The sequence below is a fragment of the Eptatretus burgeri genome, chromosome 6 (assembly GCF_056783735.1).
Source record: "Eptatretus burgeri isolate ZD-2024b chromosome 6, Ebu_testis_v1, whole genome shotgun sequence".
In the NCBI taxonomy this organism is placed as follows: Eukaryota; Metazoa; Chordata; class Myxini; order Myxiniformes; family Myxinidae; genus Eptatretus; species Eptatretus burgeri.
The window spans coordinates 6,920,631-6,942,977 of NC_140966.1; the positions used below are offsets into that span (position 1 = coordinate 6,920,631).

Genomic DNA, 22,347 nt, shown 5'->3' on the forward strand with positions numbered 1-22,347 from the left:
TTGTTAACCAAAACTTGAAAAACGTAGAATGAGCGAGGTAAACCACAGCTCGGCTAGAAAAAGTTCAATCCACACTCCAAGTATCTTCCCTGATCGCCGCGGTTGTTTGTGTGTTTCCCTGCTTTCTTCAGTGATGAGTTTGTGACCTCAGAATATATTTCGAGAGATATTGATTTGGTAAGAGTACTGTATGAAGAAACAAGAGGTCCACACGAGGAATTCAAAACTCACAGAGGGGCCAACTTTCTTGCTGCAAAAAGTCAACAAAGGCTTTCAGAGGTAGGAAATGCCGATGGCCTGAACTGGAAGACGAACTTGAAGACTGGGTTAACACACAGAGAGAACAGTTTCTACTGTTCAGATTAGACTCAAAGCAAGATTGATCACTTTTTGTGGCTAATTTTCGGACGTTTTTGCGCTTGGTTTTTTTTCTTAAGAATTTATGGGAGATGCGTCGTAACCACGAAACGTCGTACGTCGTACGTCGAGACCATCGTAAGTCGAGGACCCCCTGTAGTTGCTTACAAAGCATGTTTTTTTTTTATCCAAACGCAGGCTATCAAAAATGTTAGGAAGTACGTAACAATTTGCATTTACCAAGCTGCTACAAAATTACTGGTAGCTATAAGCTTGATTTTATAACCATAAAATAAGTTTACCAAGATGGCCCTATGATATAAAAATCAATACCAAAGGCTAGTTTGTGTTCAGTATGCAGAACATCAAAGGTCATTAGGAAGTACGTAACGTTTTAAAGAAATCTGCACTTTTAATCCTAAGATGTTACTTTGGTCAGAGCTTTGACCCTGTCAGAGCAATAGAAAGAGGAAGAATTAAGCTCTGCCCAAATAGATCCTGAATCCCCATGATGTTGGCTAGCAAATTATATGCAAAACTTAATCATACAATGACTTTCATTTTTTGGTCCACCGTGTCCTAAATGTGTACATAATACCTTGCTACAAGCCCTGACTGAATAATTTTATCTAACGCCCATGGCTTCATATTAAAATAAATTTTTATTTACATGCACGTTTTTTTTTTTTTAATAATTATTCACTTTTTTCATATTCATGAGCTTATAAATCTGAAACTGAACACTCTAGCAAAGTGATACTGCAGATATTTATAAATTGGCATATGAAATTTAAGGATCTGTTATCAGAATGCCTGATAAATGCATATATTTCGATCTGTAGGAAGTTGAAAATGCCACTTTGACCAAAAATGGTGAATATGCAGGGGGCATTAACTGAGGTTATGTAACAACTTAGATTATTCTTCTCATAAATTAATAATTATAAGTGCATTTTTTTATTCAAAAATAAATTCTTGTAATGATAATCCAAACATATGCTTGGGTTTTAATTTTAAAAAACATGTCCTACAGTTCTCTATTTGAAGTCATTAGTTATGACATACACCACTAGATGGAGTAATGGTCTGTCACAACACTCAGGGCAGCACAGTCAACCTGTTTGTCTGTCTGTCTGGAGAACAAAGGAGAAGAGGAAGCAAAGGAAATGGATGCAGAAAAACATGGGCCCAGTGGCACAAGTTTGACAAGTAGATGCACTGTTGGAACCAAATTAGACCAGGAGTGTCACAAGACCTATTATACAAGGAAGGTTGGGCTAAAACAAGTTGCTGCTTTGGAGAAGAAGTCACAAGAATTGATTTCATGGAGATCAGGAATTACTAATTTTCATTGTCTCTGTATATCTTTAAATAAAAAAGCTGCTACTCAACTAATCAAATTTGTTCTAATTTATAATTTGCAATCACTTACGAAAGTAATCATGAGCATGTATTTATGAATAAATAACATCCTTATCACTAATGTCTGATAAGAAGCATAATTTAGCCTCATGCGCACCCCTGCAAGTTCACCTTGTTTTGTACCAAGTGGGCCAAATTGCCATATTTGGCTTCCTAAAACTAGGAGTATGTGCTTTCTCGAGACATTCTGATGCCACAATCTGAAATTTTGTATACCAGTTTAAAAAATTCTGCAGTAACTATTTCCTGGATAGTTCCATTTAAGATTTATAAACTTCTGAATATGAAAAAAGTGAATAATTATAAAAAAAAACGTGCATGTAAATCAAAATTTATTTTACTATGAAGCCATGGACGTTAGATAAAATTATTCGGTCAGTAGACATCTTATATGAGGCAATCTTTAGAAAAAAAAATGAAGATCCTAAACCCCAAGCCACATGGTCAAACCAGGGGACAAAATTTGTCCATTTTACAGCCCTCGGAGGCAAGGGCTTATGTTAAAACTTTTATAATTCTTCACTTAACTGTATTATCCCAGCAAAAATGTATATGGATAGATAATGACCCTATAATCACTGTGTTATGAGGAAAAAATTCGAAGTTCCACATTTTCAGGAGGGCTCCTATAGTTTCACCTTATGTTAGCTCGTTTTGGCCAAAAAGCCATTTTTAGCTTCCTATCGAGTGAGAAATATGCACCCCAGAAGCTATCTGATGCCATAATTGAAAAATTTGGATGCCAATTAGTAAATATTTGCAATACTAGCTTTCTAGAGGAGTCCATTATAAAATTATAAGCCACTTAAGTTGGAAAAAAATGTTTTTCACATTTGGCATTTTTAGGGCCAAATTTCAAAGGTCTCTTGAGATAGATATTTTTTTAAACTATGAGGAATTGAAAGCTAATCTTTTGCATGGTGGGTAGAGCCATATAGATCTACATTTAAGAATTTTTCCAGCAAAATCTGAGGGGGTGACCTGGGGACCCTTCGGTGAGTTGGCACGGAATGACCCAGTATGGCTTTGATGAATCCAACATGATGTGCTGGCGGGCATCGAAGCCAACCCTTTAGAACATCCCAAGAGAGAAGGCACTCGGGGTTAAGACAGCCAAGTGGCTGGAGCTGGAGGAGGGTGTCATTGCTTGGGTTCTTCAGTTCTTCAGACTGAGGTGCACTCAATATTGACACGTGTGCTGAGACTCAAGGTGAGGAGCATTGCTGATGCAGCCAGGCATCGGAGACTGCAAGGCCAGCACATTACAGGCGTACAGGTTCATGGATCGCCCCGAGATATCCATTTGTTGCCGGCGACATCTCAGACAAGACGAGGTTTCAACAATTAATCATCCGAATTTGCCGGTAGCATGGCTTTCCCCTGAGACTCATCAAGAACAACAATCAAACCCCACTTATTTTCGATAAGAAGCAGCACCACTGTGTTGGTGAAAGGTGTCAAAACGGTGAGCATCACCACTACCGGACTCTCAAAAGACTGGTTCACCGTCATATTAGTGTGCACCGCCGACGGAGGGAATCTCGTCTATAAGAGGAAGGCTCTCCCCAAAGAGGAGATTCTGCTGGCCTTCATCGTGCGTGTCCATCCAAAGGGTGATAGTAGACTTTCCCGATGAAGAAGCGTGCTCCTCTGCTCCTTCTGGACATTGGACATATACTGGTGCCACAAGAGGGAGCAGAAGAAGACTGCATTATGGCACAGCACCACGGACCTAGTGATTATAATGGGTGACTTAACGTCTCTTCTCCAGCCTCTAGATGTCGCTGTCAACAAGTCGTTCAAGAACGGTCTGCAGCGTTGTTGGGCGGAGTGGATGATTGAGGGGGAGAATACCTCCATCAAAGGAGGACGTATTTGAAAGTTCAATCTCTGAACTATCTGCCCCTGGATCGTAAAGGTGTGGGAGGAGCTGCCATCGGTGATCATCCGTCGGGCCTTCCTGAAGTGCTGTATATCCAACTACCTTGACGGGACGGAGAATGATGTTCTATGAAAGGTCCTGGCTGACGGTGACTCGGGAAACGAAGAGAGCGGTAACTATCTCATCTATCCAGACTCGGATGAACAGCTGGGTGCTATCTTTGATGAGACATGATGAGGACTTGCTGGGCCTCAGTTGAAAAGCTTTAGCATAAATTACAAGCTCATGCTTAAAGCAAAAGATCCTTTTAAAAGCCACAGATGGGCAAGAAAGAATATTTAAAGAAACTAAATGGCCATCCTGCTTTCTTCTCTGTATTTCTTTCACGGGAAAGGTCACAAACTTGGGTCATAATTTTTCCCCCCCCAATTAGTTTAGCTTGTATACGGTAATTTACGGTATCTGGAACATGGATGTCCAAAGACGTGAAGTGCAGCAAAACGTGATAGTTTTCTTGTTCTCTTATCGGGCAAACCTTTCACCATTTACTCTATAAAATCGTGCTTCAGACCAATGTTGATGAATATGTACAACATAAAAACTTTCATAGACAATGTCGAGGAGTTTGATTGGACAAAAATAAAAACCTGATAATGGCCATTTATGAATAACCCCAAGTTCCATTTTCATCTCCACTGAAAAATAGCACTCGGTTCGACTTTTCTCATTTCTCTCAGGAAGGTCTCATTTATGTACTCACTTTTTCATTAACCATAGAGCATTACAAAAATGCATTTACCTGAACAAAAGTCTACTTGTTAGAGTAAATGGATGGTAGAGTTGGTTATACAATTATATTATTATTATTTTTATACGAGGGCATGTCAACGTGAATTTTGCTGTCACTAATATTGGATGTGTATAATATAACTGTTACATGCAATAGGGCAGGGGCAAGTGTGCCTGTGTGTGGCTTGCAATTCTGTGGTAAGGTGGCTGAAAATTGAATCAGCTAGGTGTCATCAGGTTTTTGCTTCAGGAAAAAAAAAAGTCAGCAGTGCAACATTCTTCGTCGAATAAGTAAACAACATGATACAAACTCCATTTCACCAAAAAGTGTGTGTGAATGATGCTCTGAACAGTTTTGAAAAGGACTGACGAGTGTGTGCAATGAAATACGGTATCGGCTGCCACAGAGGACAATGTGACCGGGGTTGATGGACTTGTACCCGAGGTTAGGAGTGCATCAATAGACAAAAATTGTTGTCATCGTACATCCTTCTCATGGTGCAGTACATGCCGCAATCCACGTAGCTCTGCAAACTGGGTGCCAAAAATTCTCAATCATGAACACAAGATGTGAGGATCTGCTCCAGCGATGCAAGGCAGAAATCGATACATTTCTGTCGCATATCACCACCACAGACGAAACCTTTGTTCAGCATTATAGAAATGCTAATCGTCACAAACACCAAAAAAAAGTAAAAAGTAAAGCCATGTCCAAGTGTCAGGAAAGTGATATTATTGTGGGACCAAGTTGTATCTGTCACCCATTTCAGTTTGTACCATGAAAGAGGAACAAGTGCAATATACTCTGCACTTCTGTGAACGAAATTGAAGCTGGCAGTATGCACAAAATATCATGAGCTTTCAACACGGTGTCATTCTTGCAACATGACAACACACACACCCACACACTACGAGGGCTATAGTAAAGTGTATTTTGAGGAGCTTGGTTTTAACCATTACCCTGCACACATTACAGAGCAGATCCTCACCATATATTTTGGCCCACTGAAGTTGGCTCTCTGCGGTCCAATCTTCAGTCATAACGAATGAGTCCAAGTGCCGGTGCAAGAATCGATCAAGCACCAACCAACATCACTGTATTGCGACAGTATGCATAATCTTGTGAAGCAGTGCAGAACTGTATTGATGTGCAAAGAGCCTCTGTTGAAAAACAAACTGTCTTCCACATTGGTGAAGCATATTTGGTGGGTAATTCACTAATTAACTTTACTTATTGACTTACCCTCGCAAAAAGGTCAAAATACCATTATACGTTGCATAAGTGACCACAATGAAATTGCCATCTGGTTTATCTAACAGCCTTTGTTCATAACTTTGTGAATGAGACTACTATAATCAAACAAACTCTGTGAAAGCTCCATCATGACTCCTTAAGTATATTGGCCTGATTGGTTCTTGGGTTGCATCATTTTTTTTTCTCAGTATGCCAACACTATGCTCAAGTCTTTTTCCCCACTTTGTTGCCTGTTCAGATATATATTGGTGGACTGGCTGGCTGAAGTGGTGACAACAAAAGAATTGCCGTCATCATGCTTGCACTCATCTGTGCGTTGCCTGGACAGCTGCCTCCTTCAACGTGCTGTGTCTCGTTCCCTCCTGCAACTTCTAGGCATTGCCTGCCTTGTCATCACATCACGGTAAATAAGCTTTTTGCAATATCTTAATGTTGTTCCTGTATTTACACAAGTACAGGTGTCTGCAACAGTGCAGACCAAGTAACGAGAGACTTTCCTTACTCTTACATTAGATCCCAATCAAGCATGTTGTTTGTTGTTTGCGATTTCTCACTGACACTTTGCTCATTCCCAGCAGCATGCTGTCCCAAGACATTGTGACAGTTCGTGAAGGTGTCTGGCTCACAGACAACACGTACAAGTATGAAGATTTGGTGCGAATGATGGGAGAGGTGGTGTCCATGTTAAGAGGCAAAGTAATGGTATGTTTGGCTTGTGAATGGTTACAACTGGCAATGAGTGTAATTTGTATTGACCTGAGAAAACGTTTTGAAGACAAATATTGACACACTGTTTTGAAAAATTGATGTGAAACATTAGTTTAATTCTGGGCTGGTAGGATAGCCTTGACTCCTAGAGGTGTGCCCACTCACCTCTGAGCTTCTCAGCCCAGCTACAAACTGTCCTCCTGTGGATTACAAAACAAGCAATAATGATCAACTTTCTTTTCACAAAAAGTTTACAATCCTCAGGCAGCAGAGTAAATAAATCATCGAATAAATTAACCAACCACTTCACAACTGAAAATTCTGGAAATGACACCAGCACTAACCTTTAAGGACCCAATAACATTTTACAATCTGTATATTTATAATCTATATGAAGTGCCTTTTTATTTTAATATAGATATAAACAGACACATTATCATAAAAACAAAATCATGTGAAGAGACAAAATAAAAATAGATATAAACAGATAATGAAGGACATTATCATAAAAAGAAAACCACAAAGCTTTTTGCTGTGCTCTCTTCAGGTGAAATTCACACAAAGTGAGTGAGTAATGAAGAACACTCGAAGAGACACTTAATAAAGTCCATTCTGATGGACGTTCTCTACTGATGCGTCATCACCTCGCAATGGTCTAGGTGGGAGGAGCCTGTTCAGTGTTCAGCTCTCCAATTGGAGGTTGCAGAGTCTGAGGCAGAGTTGCTAAGACTGCTGTTGAATCTTCTTCATCACAATATGTGATCATGAGACGAGTTCGTTTTCCTCTTCTTCTTTGCACAAATAACCAAAGTGAGTGGACAAACTCTTTTTGCCGACATAACAGAGGGTCCATGGAATAGATAAATGTCGCTTCTAGTATTTGGAGATGTGTTATACTTCGTCCTCTACTCGATATCTTGAATGCATCCACATTCTAATGTTCAACACAGTTTGCTTTCTCAATCAAATGCTGTCCAATAGCAGAGGCACACGATGTTGGGATTGATGCTGGAACCTTCCTAAAAGCGCGTACCGGCTCTATTCGTGTACCAACTGTATTTTTCCTGATGGACAAAGTGCTGTTTGATTCTGTCTGTCAGAGTCTGGGTAGTTCTGCCTTCACACCGAGCATCACATCGGCACTTGAGCTCATAAATAATATTGCTAAGTTTTGAGGCAGGCAGAACATCCTTCTTAGCTGCAGGAATCATACGTCGAGAGGTGAAAATCACTCTTGGACAAACAGCCAGATACGTGTTTGCGACACATCTTTTGATTTGTTCCTCATATCTTTGCAACATTTTCCCTTTCCAAGGAATATTGATGCAGACTGGGCACTTTTCAGGACCCATCTTCCGTTCATCTATAGCAGTGAGGAATTTGTGCATAAGCCTCCTGATGATATACTCAGGATATCGGCAATCTTGTCCATCTCTGTATGAAGCTTGGAGTTAGAACATATCCTCTTAGCTCGACTCATTAATGCATTGATCAAACCAATGTTGTATCTCGTTGAACTGAGAGTCTCCGAGTATACTGGCTGGTGAAAGTGGGCTTTCTATAGATGGACGTAGTAAATGAAGATGCAGATCTCTCTACGAGGACGTCCAGAAAGGGTAAGCAATTAGAACATTCCAATTCCGTCGTGAACTTGAGGGCAGGATGAAGAGAATTAAATTCATTCAAGTAGTGGCCACAGACTTCACGAAATTCAAACAGGCAAAATATGTCATCCACATATCTGTATTATACGATGGGGGATTGAGTTAGCTTTCCACTTGGTCAACTTCTGCAGTTCTTGATAGCCAACAAAAATGTTTGCTAACGTTGGGCCCAAAGAAGAGCCCATGGCCACCTCATCAATTTGGACGAACATAATGTTATTAAAGCTAAACTCGACATCTCTTGAAGCCATGTTCATCAATTCGACGAAGACAGATTCAGAAATGGGCGGATGCTCAAGTTCCATGTGATATAGCAAATGTGTGCATATATCGGTGGTCTCTGTCAAAGGGACATTTGTAAACAGGCTATCAATTTCAAAAGAACACATTACATTCTCCAAACCAGTAGGACGCGTCTCCCTTATGGCATCAGCAAAATGGAAAGAAGCTTTGATGACGAACCTGGAGACCGACTCGAGCGCTGGCTGCAGTCACTCTCCCAGTCATTTCGTCAGCTGATGATGGGCAGAGCCGACCATGGACAGAATTGGTCTTGGTGGAACATTCTGCTTGTGAATCTGCGGTAGACCATACATTATCAGACGAAGAGAGCCAACCGGCTTGATCCTCTTGTAATATTCCCTTGACAGTTCACCATGTTTATTCAGTTGGAGCAACCTCTTACTGATTTCATTCTCCAAGCGTGACGTACGGTCATATGTATCCACGCTTCCCAGCTGTGGAAACTTCGCCTGATCCTGTAGAATAACCAACATTTTGTTCACATAGTCCACCTGGTTTAAAATAACCACACCAGAGCCTTTGTCAGGTTTACAGATGTGGATTTCAGGGGTTCTTCTTAAATTCTTCATGGCAGTCATGCATTCCCTTTGTAAATATAGGTCAGAAAGGTCGTTTCAGGCCCCACAGTAGGCATATGCCAGATCACAAAGTCGATCCTTCATCGCCTGATCTGCTTCAATGGAAACAGGAATAATGTTTACTCAAACTCTGCAAAAGCTTCCTCTCTTTTAATGTTGTTGTTTGGAATGATGCCAAAACCATGAGCGAAAACAAACCTCTCGGTGTCAGATAGGATATCGTATGACAAATTGAGAACATGCTTTGAAGAATCACGAATGATGGAACCAAAACGTTTCACCTTTAAACGATCAATGTTTTGATCGTTTCTCTGTCTTGCAGCCAATTCGACACAGTCATCAATCATTGCGATATATCTCCACAGACGTACTATATCAAAGAAGGACGAAAACTTCTGTGCAAGCCGCCACTCTGTTTGCAAAGCGCGATGTAGGCCCGAGGATCGACGTTGTGTTCTCCCAAGTTCATCCTGCAAAAACATGCACTCAACAGACAGACTTGATCCCATTCTGGAATGTTGAATTCTTTCCTGAATTAATACAGGAACGACTTTATGGTGGAGACAGGCCGAGAGATATCTCTTGGTCAATTTGCCCATCCTACATTTTCCATGTAGACGAACCAAGTTGTTTAACTGCTCCACCTGTGGACGTGCCTTTTTATTTTTACCTGAAATAAACTTAATGTTGGTTTACATTGGGCTGGAACAATAGCCTAGAAATACACACACTCGCTTCTGAACTCTCTTGTCTGGGTTTCAATCTCGATCTGGTTATAACCTGTCATCTCAGTGTTTCACAAGCAGGGTGAGTCATCATCGTATGTGCCGTACGTCGGATGAGAGTTAAACTGGGAGTTCCGTCTGCAGTCATTGGTTAGTGGACGTTAAATATCCCACAGTGTCATTGGTGAAACTTCTGGTGCCACAACAGAAATTAAACTAGATTTTTGCATCTATCACTAAAAGGAGAAGTGTATATGTTTGTTGTATCTACAACTAGCATTAACAATAAATGATAGGAACTCGACACCACTCGTCCACGGATATTTCTCATATTTTCTTGAGTCCAATTTGCATCCAAGAACACAGCAATTATAGTTAACTGTTTTGAAATTGCCATGCTTTCATTTAATTGCTTAAAATTACGTTTTATAGACGATTTCATGACATATTTCATGCTGAGGAGTTTGCGAGCAAGCTGAGTGGAGATTTGGGGGTCTGGGTGCTTTGGGAGATCCTGAAGAGTTGTGGATTGTCTTCAACACCACCATCCTTGATGTTGCCGGTAGATGTCTTGGAACTCACCATAGGGTGAAGAAGAATTTTGTCTCAAGGGACACTGGATACCATTGACCAGAGTCACAGGGACAGGCTTAATGGCAGAGCTGAGCTGTTCAGGGAGCTGAGGCGTAAAACTGAACGTGCACCAAGGATGGACAAGGAGGCCGATGTGCGAGGAATCTGTGAGGGGGTAGAGCATCAACTGCGGTCAAGTGATTCTTGTCCTGCTTCCAGGGAATTCATGCATTGCGTTCATCCAAGCCCATCCCTCGGTGTACTGCAGTTAGAGCAGAGGGTGGAAGGCTCTTGACAGAGTAGTCCGAAGTGAAGGCCCGCTGGGCCGGTTACTTAGAGCGGTTGATCCACCAGCTGTCGGGTTGGACGTCGGGGTGTTTCAATCACTGTTGCTGACCCTCCAATCAACTGTGGCCCACCTTCGTTTGTGGAAACACAGGCTACAGTGAACCGTTTGAAATGGGGTAAAGCTCTGGGTATCTACAGGGGTTTCCTGAGAAGCCGGTTACCGGCGACCCGCAGCTGTCTACTCAGAGAAAAAATGTCAATGGTCGCCGCCTACTTCAGCACCAATTTTTCGATTTTTTTTTTTTTTTTTTTTTTTTTTTTTTAATCTTGCCAAAACGAAGTTTTTGCAAGATATGTTAGTCAGCTTGTATTTTTTTATTTTTTATTTTTATTTTTTTGTTTGTTTGTCTGTAATCACGTATAAAAAATTCTGCAGAGCACAGTTATCATTGGAAATTTTTGTAACTTCGCATATCAGAGGCCTATAGAGGTCCCTTTCAGCGCACAAAATTTTGAAGGTCAAGGTCAAAGGTCAAGGTCACTTTGTCGCAAATCATGGGAGTCGACGAAACCCTTATTTTTTAAAGTAATTTTGATCGGATCGTCTTCAAACTTTATGGGAATATAGTTCATGGTCTGGCGCTCAGCTGATTAATTTTTGGTGGCGATTGGCCTTGACCTTCATGGTTAGCGCCTAAGGTCAAGCATATTTGACCCCAAGGTCAAATTTTCAAGTTTTAGGAACCATATCGTGTAGTACCTCAAATTGAACACCTCGATGAGTGCTTTCTAGATATGTCAAGCTTGAGACATCATGACGTCATTTCGTGACGTTATGAGGCAAACACATTTTTCTTGGTTACTCTGTAGAACGATTCTCATCGGAATCTCTCGTAGGCAGATATTCCTCAAGGAGTCGCTCTGGTGGATAGCAGCTCTGTTCACCTCAGTGTGACCTTAAAGAAGTCACACGTGGTCACCTTTTGGCAAGATACGGGTCACCCTCCGGGTGACATTGGTTTATTTTTTTTGTTGTCACCACGGAATCTCTACACCCCCGTTTTGAAATCCGAGACGAAAAAACATGAGTATTTCGATATAAGCGGGCTTACTTTTACTGTTGGTACTCTCGCCAGGTCGAGCACAACACTGACCTAAAAATAACACAAGCAGCTAAAACACGCCTCCTGCAATAGAGAGTTCTCTGCTTTAGCCTCCTTTTGGACTGTTGGCCTGATACCCTGATACTATACAGCAATGACCTCAAGAAAATAAACTTTGTAGGCCTCGCAGTTTCGGTGCCAAAATGATGGCATCGAAACGAAAATCCCTGTTTGACTTTGGATTTCCGAAGAAGTCCAAAGACATGGGAGGTAAGCTTCTGGCCATCAGTAATTGGTCTAAACTTGCACTCTCGCGAGTGCGACGTTGTTGTTTCACCAAACACGTGTTTCACCTCGTCCATTTTGAGCTTTTGTCAAGTGATGCGGCTCCAAAATACACAGTCACCCATTGTGCCTTTTAAATTTATAAAGTAATTAGCCTATTAGTTTATATCAATTTATAAAGTAATTAGTAAGCTTAAAGCAGCTTTTCTACATGTTATTATCGTGGTTATTTGCACTGAAAATCTCCGTTTATTCACTGAAGTGTAGGCCAAGTATGAGCAGCTGTGAACTGGCCAACTGAATACTGGTACCGCAGGTACATGCATGTACCATAGACTTGCGACCTTTTCTTGATGGTATAACAACACGATATTGGCGGATAATGTAAGGTGGAAGTTTAACAAAATTGGAAGTGAAATGGAATATGGTTTCCTTAATGAATGCTTGTTCATCTACACTATTATTATGTAACACACTTACTTGAGATTGCTCACTGTACTCCACCATGTGCAGTATCATCTCCCTATTAAGAACTAAGGTATGGCCCAAATGTTGCTAAAATTCCTCTCTTTTAAAGTGCTTCGATACTCCGTCTTCCAGACACCTTGGTGTGCCCTGAACCATGGCCTTAAATTAATGAACCCCATTTAAAAGCTGCTTGAACTAACTATACAGTATAGCTGAATTTCAGTCAACCAGCCAGTCAGTCAGTCAGTATGTTAATGCAACTACATCCAGTATAGGCCTAACCACCTGTTGTTGTGGAGTTTTCCACCCCAACAGCATGACAATATGAGAACTATTTCTTGTCAGAAATCATGCTGGAATGCATCTCCAGCCATCTAGGATCCTCTGGCTTCCAGGGCCCAAGGCGGGCCCTGGACCCTGGCCATACAGCTGCACTCGCTTCGCTCGTGGGGATGGTAACCTGCTGCTTTTTAATGGTAGCCTCCTACTCCAGAAAATAAGGAAACCCCTGTATCTGTGGCATCCATGCTGAACTTCTCAATGCTGGTGGAAATGCTGCACTTGTGTCGTTGCATGCAGTTCTGTGCTCTGCCTGGAACACAGGCATCATTCCAACTGACTGGAAGAGGGGCCTTGTTGTCCCTCTCTGGAAATGGAAGGGTGATCGCCAAGACTGCAACAACTTCCGAGGGGTGACGCTGCTCTCAGTGCCGGGCAAGGTCTTTGCTTGGAAAATTCTTGGTAGGGTTCACCACTATCTGCTTGAGCACCAGTGTCCAGAGCAGTCAGGCTTTATACCAAAGAGGTCAACGATTGACCGTATCCTTGCTCTTCGGGTCCTCACCAAACGCAGACGAGAGTTTCGGCAGGGGCTGCTTTCAGCCTATGTTGATCTCTGCAAAGCGTTTGATTCAGTGAATCGGGATGCCCTCTGGAGGATTCTTGGTCTTCGTGGGATGCCACCAAAACTGATCGATCTGATGTCTGAACTCTACTCTGGTACTGAGAGTGCTGTGAGATGTGGTGGTCCCATCTCTGACTTATTTCCAGTTGTTACTGGAGTTCAAGGGTGTGTACTGGCCCCCACACTTTTCAGCACTTGTATGGACTGGATTCTGGGGAGGATGTCGGAGAGATCAAGCTGTGGTGCATCGTTTGGGAATGTCAAGATCTCTGACCTTGATTTCGCAGATGATGCAGTCATCTTTGCGGAGACTTTGGATATCCTTTTGGGGGCCCTCAAGGTGTTGAATGAGGAGTCGGAGCCGCTGGGATTACGGGTTTCCTGGGTCAAAACTAAGATCCAGGCTTTCAATGACATCTTGGATGCTGCTGTCCTGTCTGTGCTTGTTTGTGGTGAGGATGTTGAGGTTGTGGAGAGATTCACTTACCTTGGCAGTGATATTCATGTCTGCTTGCTGTGAGTCAGAGGTCAATAGATGTCTGGGTAGGACCTGGGGAGTCATGGATTCACTGGATCATGGGGTGTGGCGCTGCCAGTACCTGTGCGGGAGGACGAAAGTCCAAGTCTTAAGGTCCTTGGTGCTTCCAGTCTTGCTCTTTGGATGTGAGACTTGGACTGTGACCAGGGATCTGAGATGGAGACTTCATTCCTTTGGTACCAGGTCTCCACAGAGAATCCTTTCCTAAAATCCAAAATCATCTCTTTTGTCTCACTCTGTGTGCAAAACTAAAGTTCCCACACCACTTATTCAATGTGTCCATCTCATCGGGGTATGGTACTGTTGCGGACCCGGAGTCGGGGGCGAAGATCACGAGGGGTGAGCCCACCAGACTCTCCGGAATCTCAGACCGTCGCACACAAATAAATTTGTGACATGGCGGGTCGCTAATTATCGACCGTGAACGCCAATAACTTGACCACATGACTTATGGTCTTCCGTCTAATACCGTTTACCTAAAGGTCACGTGATCTAATTCCCGGGGGACATGCCCTCGGTACGCACTTGCTCAAACCGGATCACCTTACCAGATCAGATGCAGCCGAGCGGAACTGCCAAGCACGTACCGGCGAGGAAACAGATCGTTGGGGGATAACGTCCCGGCTAAACGAGGGTGTGAACCATGCTGGACCAACAATAGAAAACACGAAAACGAGCTGGGAACATTTCTTTACAAATCAATTAATTACAATAAAGGGAGGAAAAGTATGTGGCACAGTGAATTGGGTTTATTTATTATGTGCAGCAGGGAATAGCAAGGAATATGTGGTGTACGGCAAAAGGCAACTTACAAAAGAAGACAGAGCAGACTTATCATGTTATATCTTTGACAATCTTAATTTAAACTTTTACAAGCACCATATCACATACACACACACACACACACACACACACACACACACACACACACACACACACAGACCTGAGGAAGATTGGATATAACTCAGAGAGAAAGAGCAGGTGAGTATAAACGACCTCTCAATACCTGGTGTGCTCGGCAGACTAACGCAACCCAGAATGCTTAGGGAGAGGTAGGTGGGAGGAATACTGGTGGTGTCTAAGGTGTGGGAGTGGGAGGTGCGGTGTAGTGCAGTGTGGGGTGTGGTGTCGTGCCAGAGGAAAATGGGATTACGTGCCAGTAATGATGCTCTTTGTGCATCCAAAGAAGATGGAATCGACGGGTGGAGAGAGAGGAGAATACATGTGTAAGGAGAATGATCCCGAACCTAGCACCACCCTCTCGCGGAGCAGCCTTGAACGCCAGTTGACGTCTGGAGGGCACCGAGATAGTCAGTCGTGGCTTTAGAACCTGGTGTTGTTGGTCATCGACCCGTGCCTCACCTGTTGGCGGCACTGCTCACACCCACACGCTCGCTTGCCGAAGCACTGGAAGGGCGAATTGTCTCTTCGGCACTGGTCAGACACCCGCTCCTTCGTCGCTTCTCTCGCCCTTTGCCTTTTCCTCTCTCCTTTCGCTTTTCCTCTCCTCACTTTTTCTCCTCAGAACGTCTCTCTTTCTCTTCAGAACGTCTCTCTTTCTCTTCAGAACGTCTCTCTTTCTCTTCAGAACGTCTCTCTTTCTCTTCAGAACGTCTCTCTTTCTCTTCAGAACGTCTCTCTTTCTCTTCAGAACGTCTCTCTTTCTCTTCAGAACGTCTCTCTTTCTCTTCAGAACGTCTCTCTTTCTCTTCAGAACGTCTCTCTTTCTCTTCAGAACGTCTCTCTTTCTCTTCAGAACGTCTCTCTTTCTCTTCAGAACGTCTCTCTTTCTCTTCAGAACGTCTCTCTTTCTCTTCAGAACGTCTCTCTTTCTCTTCAGAACGTCTCTCTTTCTCTTCAGAACGTCTCTCTTTCTCTTCAGAACGTCTCTCTTTCTCTTCAGAACGTCTCTCTTTCTCTTCAGAACGTCTCTCTTTCTCTTCAGAACGTCTCTCTTTCTCTTCAGAACGTCTCTCTCCTCTCAGAATGTCCCTCTTTCACCTTTTTTTATATCTCAGAACGTCTCTCCTCACAGAACGTACCTCACGCTTTCTCTTGATCGTTTTTATATCCCCGGGCCATCTCTGCGGGGTGTCGTCCGACCCAAGCTCACCCCCGCCCCACTGGGGCACGGTACCATGACGACCCATGCGCTCTCAAAAGAGGCGGGCGTCGGAGTTCGCGAAAGCATATTGCTGAGGAAAAGTGAGGGTGGCCTTCAGAGCTCGTGAAAGAAATGTGTGTAAACGTGTCTGTCGTAAAGAAAAAAGCTTCCCATAAGAGAGGGGATCTATCCTTTACCCTTCTCAACGCATCACATTGAAGATCCCATTAGACATGGGGATGGGGCTAATCTGAACATGCATTTAAGGAAATAACTGTCTGAGGACCTGGATGTGTGGATGCATTCATCAGACCGGATTCTAAAATCCGTAACAATATATACAGTCATGCGCCGCTTAACGACGTTCCGGGCAACGACGGATCGCATATACGACGGATCTGCCAGCTCTGAAAAAAAAAAAGTAGCTGAAAAATTCCTATCGCCGAGTGATGTAGCCGACGTAGCGCTGCCAGTCGTATAAAAATAGCACGTACAATTATGTACACTGTACAGTACATAATACTTCAATGATAAACGACAGTGTGGCCCTGTTATAATGCGATCGTTGAGGTCCATAAAATGTCATCGCGAAAAAATCAGGGTCGTGCTAAATCGGGATTCAAGGAAATCGGCTTTCAAACTGAACAAATGTTTGCACGTTTACCTTCGAGCAAGTAAATTACCTTTGAATTGAAGAATTCCGCGAATAAATCGTTGTTGTTAGTCGAAATTAAAACACATTTATTTTTAGTGAAGCTTTTTATGTTGTTAAAACAATCGCACTGTTCCCAAAATATATATATATCACAATTGACAGGTGCTCGTTTCTTCATTTTTAAATTATAACATCGATGCAATGATTCCGTATTTATAAAATCCAAACGCTATTTATTCACCTTTCTATAATCAATGCGAGAGGAGATTGTAAGCTGCTGCTAACAACACCGATGACCGTCATCAACAGCACAAAGGTAAAACTAACGTGTCTTCCGTCTCTCTTGGATGTGTTACAATTGCCGACATTATTCAGTACAGTAACGTGCTGTACAGGTTTGTATCCAAGGAGCAATAGGCTACACCATATAGTCTAGGTGTCTAGGTTTGTGTTAGTACGATGTTCGAAAACGAAAAAAAAAATAATGTTCGCACAACGACGACGTCGCTTAACGACGCGTTTCTCAGAACGTAACCCCGTCGTTAAGTGGCGCATGACTATATAATATATATATATATATATATATATATATATATATATATATATATATATATATATATATATACATATATATATATATATATAGTCCTGCGCCGCTTAACGACATTCCAGGAAACGACGGATTGCATATACGACAGGTCTGCCAGCTCTGAAAAAAAAAATGAAAAAAAAAAATGTGGCTGAAAAATTCCTATCGCAGAGTGATGTTGCCTCTTATAAAAATAGCACATACAATTATGTACACTCTACAGAACATAATACCCCAAAATCATAATAAACAACGACAGTGTGGCCCTGTTATAATGCGATCGTTGAGGTCCATAAAATGTCATCGCTAAAAAAACAGGGTCGTGCTAAATCGGCATTCAAGGAAATCGGCTTTCAAACTGAACCAATGTTTCCACGTTTACCTTCTTGCAAGTAAATTACCTTTGAATTGAAGAATTCCACGAATATATCGTTGTTCGTCAATTAAAACACATATTTATTTTTAGTGAAGCTTTTTATGTTGTTAAAACAATCGCACTGTTCCGAAAATATATCACAATTGACAGGTGCTCGTTTCTTCATTTATAAATTATAACCGATGCAATGATTACGGATTTATAAAATCCAAACGGTATTTATTCACCTTTCTATAATCGATGCGAGAGGAGGTTGTAAGCTGCTGCTAACAACACTGATGGCCGTCATGAACTGCACAAAGGTAAATCTGACGTGTCTTCTGTCTCTTGGATGTGTGTTACAATTGCCGACAGTATTCAGTACAGTAACATGCTGTACAGGTTTGTATCCGAGGAGCAATAGGCTACACCATTTAGCTTAGGTGTCTAGGTTTGTGTAAGTACGATGTTCGAAAATGAAAAAAAAAAAATGATGTTCGCACAATGACAACGTCGCTTAACGGCGCGTTTCTCAGAACGTAACCCCGTCGTTAAGTGGTGCATGACTGTATATGATTTGTTTTTGAGCGAGGAGGGAAAATAGGATAACATTGAGGAGGTAGAATGTGTGCTATTTGGAAAGGAATACGCTGATTGAGAAACGCCGCAAAATACATTATTTTTCACGGCGGCTATCTGAGGATTCGGCGTTGAACAATACGAAAACAAATTCGACACAACAAGGAATGATTTAACATGGATAAATGGACGAAAAGACAAACAATAACACGGGTATGAAAACATGACAGAAAAACGCAACTATTCTGGTTCGGAAAACAGCTTTAAGGTGGAAACGGCAGCTGCACATTCAACCACACATGCAAAAATCCCTGAACCAGAATACTGTTGTATTGCACTACTCGGTGACTTGTTCATTGACCCAAATTCACCTTTTTTTCTTTGGACAGATTACATTTGGCTTCAGTCAACAATAATGGGATGTGCGATAACATGCTGAAAGCTTTAATGTGGTTGTGTGTCTGGTCAGGAATGTGTTAGAAATAGGGCTCCATTAATGAAATACCATACGGAGGTCTTTTATACATCACCATCGTCTATAACCACTTAATATTCAACAGCACAAGTGTTGTAGGTTGGGGGGGAAGCTTTTCCATCATAGAGTTTATTTTTGTGTTGCATGCCCATCATCGACGTGAGTACCTGGAACCTCGGAGCAGTGCCAATTGTATGGTAAAGCAGCATAAGCCAACAGATACAGGTTGTAATTGTTGTTCAAAGGTGTGTATTGCAGGAACAAGTGTTTAAGAATGGTGGGATAACAATTTACGAAACTCTAGTTATTTTATTACCCTTTGTGGTCCTTTGTATCCTGCAGATGCCGACTGTTCCAGACTACACTTCAATTCTCCTGTCTCTCGCACCCTGTGGAGAGCACACAGAAGCACTGCTCTCGTATATCTCCGAACTCTCCCTGCTTTTTGCTCCTCTTGCTGCTATGCCTCCCGCACGTCTCGCTGCGTCGGCTTGTTTGCTTTCTCGTACCCTGCACCGGCACGGTGAGTGCTTTTGGTTAAAATGAGGAATGCACTCAGGGATATGCAAGTTTGAGTTGGATCCTTTGTTTGCATTATTAACCTGATGAAGATTGCATCTTTACAGAGCCTTGGCCTTCGGTTCTTGCTGACTTCACTGGTTGGACACAATTGGAGCTTGCCTCTTCCTCTCTGCTTTTATACAGGAGATGGTTTGTTTTCTTAGGCAATCATAATGATTAAAAGTTAACTTCTGGTTATTATTATTATTATTATTATTATTATTATTATTATTATTATTCAATACTTTGTTAACCATTGTATCAAGCAGTTGCAAAGTCACTTCCTCGCCATGTGGCATGTTTTGCAATAGCTTTCAGGATGAAGCCCCAAGAGACCATCGGGACGTGTGTCTGACAGCCATTCGGCAGCGCTTCAGTGACAGCCGGCATTCCAACATCAGCGAAGAGGAGGTTGGTCCAATGAACCTGAAGCAGATAGACTCAGGTTTTTTAAATTGTTATTATCTTTTAAATTTTAGCTTCTTACAAACTTGAAGTGTGATCATGACAATAATAATAATAATAATAATAATAATAATAATAATAATAATAATAATCTTGTCCTGTATCCAGGGAAATTCCTCTTTGGTGACAAAGTTGAAACGTCATGAAAAAACCCATAAAACATCAAGAAACTAGAGGGGGAGCACTCGGCAGAGTGCAAAACCTCTGCCGCCAATACTGCTGGGTCACTCACTTAAGTGAACCTGATATTCTATTCATTGTAGGTCAAAACGGATCAGACTCTACTGAACCACCATTGAATGAACAAAACGAGATCGACGCGCATGTAGAAATGCCAAAAAAAATCGAAATTTTTTTGAAAAAAAAGGTACAAATTTTTTTTTTCTCTAAATTTTTTTGGGGGTTGGAAATCACTTAAAACATGTAGAAATGCAAAAAAAAAAAAATTCAAATATTTTTTCAAAATGGCCGCCATAGCGGCCATATTGGACTTTGGACCAAGTCCAAAATCTAATGGCATGATCCTTGGACCAGACCTAACCCCCCCCCCCCCAAAGTTTCGTCGAAATCCGTCCAGGAGTTTTTCCGTAATACTGTTCACAAACAAACAAAAAACCAATGTCACCCGCAGGATGACCCGTATCTTGCCAAAAGGTGACCACGTGTGACTTCTTTAAGGTCACACTGAGGTGAACAGAGCTGCTATCCACCAGGAGCGACTACTTGAGGAATATCTGCCTACAAGAGATTCCGATGAGAATCGTTCCACAGAGTAACCATGAAAATGAAAAATATGCGTTTGCCTCATATCACCAAATGACGTCATAATGTCTCAAGCTTGACATATCAAAAAAGCACTCATCGAGGTGTTCAATTTGAGGTACTACACGATATGATTCCTAAAACTTGAAAATTTGACCTTGGGGTCAAAATATTTCGACCTTAGGCGCTAACCATGAACGTCAAGGACAATCACCACCAAAAACTAATCAGCTGAGCGCCAGACCATATACGACATTCCCATAAAGTTTGGAGATGATTCGATTAAAATTACTCAAAAAATAAGGGTTTCGTCGACCTCCATAATTGACATCAAAGTGACGTTGACCTTTGACCTTGACCTTTATGTGTGCTGAAGGGTATTGTAATAATAGGGAGAGGGGGGACAAGAGAGGGTGAAGAAGGCAGTTGAGGATTTGAGGAGGTGGAGTGAAGACATGGAGGTAAGAGGGCAGTGGAAGGAGGCAGCTTTGTCGATGGGAGGGGGGGAAACTTTGGGAAGGATGAGTGAGGGGGATGATTGGTGGGAGTAAGGTGAGGGGGGGAGTTTTTGAGAGAGCTGAGAGGGAGGCTTGGAGGGAGAAGAGTGGGATGGTTGCTTTCAGAGTGAGGGGTGAGAGAAGTGAGTTGGCACTGAAGTTGGAAAAAAAGAATCGTTGATGGAAAGCGAACATTCATAGCAAACTGAGGTTTTTAAAAGTTTTCGGTCAGTTATGCGATGAAACAGATTTCTTCAGGATGCAATAAAGGCAAATTCAGAGAATGGAGAGAAGAAACGCTGTAACAGTTGGATTTTTTAGGCAAGGAATGAAGGAAAGGTCGAATTGAGAGCAGTCTGTTTAAATAGCAGAAGAGTAGTGCATTCTGATACAGTAAAGAGTACCACACGTGTGAAAGAGGAAGATGAAGCATTTTAAGAGATCGCTTTTGTTATTATTATTATTATTAATGTTTAATTGACCGTGAACGCCAACAACTTGACCACATCACTTAGGGTCTTCCGTCTAATACCGTTTACCTCAAGGTCACGTATAATTCCCGGGGGACACGCCCTCGGTACGCACTTGCTCAAACCGGATCACTTTACCAGATGCAGCCGAGCGGAACTGCCAAGCACGTACCGGTGAGGAAACAGATCGTTGGGGGATAACGTCCTGGCTAAACGAGGGTGTGAACCTTGCTGGACCAATGATAGAAAACACAAAAACGAGCTGGGAACATTTCATTACAAATCATTTATTTACAATCAAGGGAGGAAAAGTATGTGGCTCAGGGGATTAGGTTTATTTTTATGTGCAGCAGAGGATAGCAAGGAATTTGTGGGGTATGGCCAAAGGCAACTTACAAAAGAAGACTGAGCAGATTTATCCCGTTATATCTTTTACAATCTTAATTTAAACTTGGACAAGCACCATATCACATATATATACACACACACACAAACCTGAGGAAGATTGGATATAACTCAGAGAGAAAGAGAGCAGGTGAATATAAATGACCTCTCAATACCTGGTGCGCTCGGCTGACTAACGCAACTCAGAATGCTTAGGGAGAGGTAGGTGGGAGGAATACTGGTGGTGTCTAAGGTGTGGGAGTGGGAGGTGCGGTGTAGTGCAGTGTGGGGGGTGTGGTGTCGTGCCAGAGGAAAATGTGATTGCGAGTCAGTAATGATGCTCTTTGTGCATCCAAAGAAGATGGAATCGACGGGTGGAGAGAGAGGAGAATACATGTGTAAGGAGAATGATCCCTAACCTAGCACCTAGCCATGTAAAGGTCTGTTTGTGTAGCGTGTACCTCTGTGGGACGCTCCGCCTGAGCGTTCCCACCTCGAGATGTGGCGCGTTATCTCCTGCTTAATTACTTTGCCGCTGCTCGTGGCAACGTGCGTTCCGCACTGGTCCGTCTGGCTGCGTGAGGGTGGCAGAATATTGACAGCACGGCA

General features: G+C 42.3%; 1 protein-coding gene across 5 annotated transcripts in view; it reads left to right on the forward strand.

Moving 5' to 3' along the window:
- CCNF (cyclin F) overlaps window positions 1–22,347 on the forward strand; it is a 145,680-nt gene that overhangs the window by 81,578 nt on the left and 41,755 nt on the right. For all 5 annotated transcript variants that reach the window (XM_085883861.1, XM_085883856.1, XM_085883860.1 and 2 more), the window contains 5 exons: window positions 5,944–6,108; window positions 6,284–6,407; window positions 18,942–19,122; window positions 19,226–19,310; window positions 19,472–19,571. In XM_085883861.1, coding sequence (XP_085739987.1) covers window positions 5,944–6,108; window positions 6,284–6,407; window positions 18,942–19,122; window positions 19,226–19,310; window positions 19,472–19,571 — 655 coding nt within the window. The remainder of the gene's footprint in view (window positions 1–5,943; window positions 6,109–6,283; window positions 6,408–18,941; window positions 19,123–19,225; window positions 19,311–19,471; window positions 19,572–22,347) is intronic.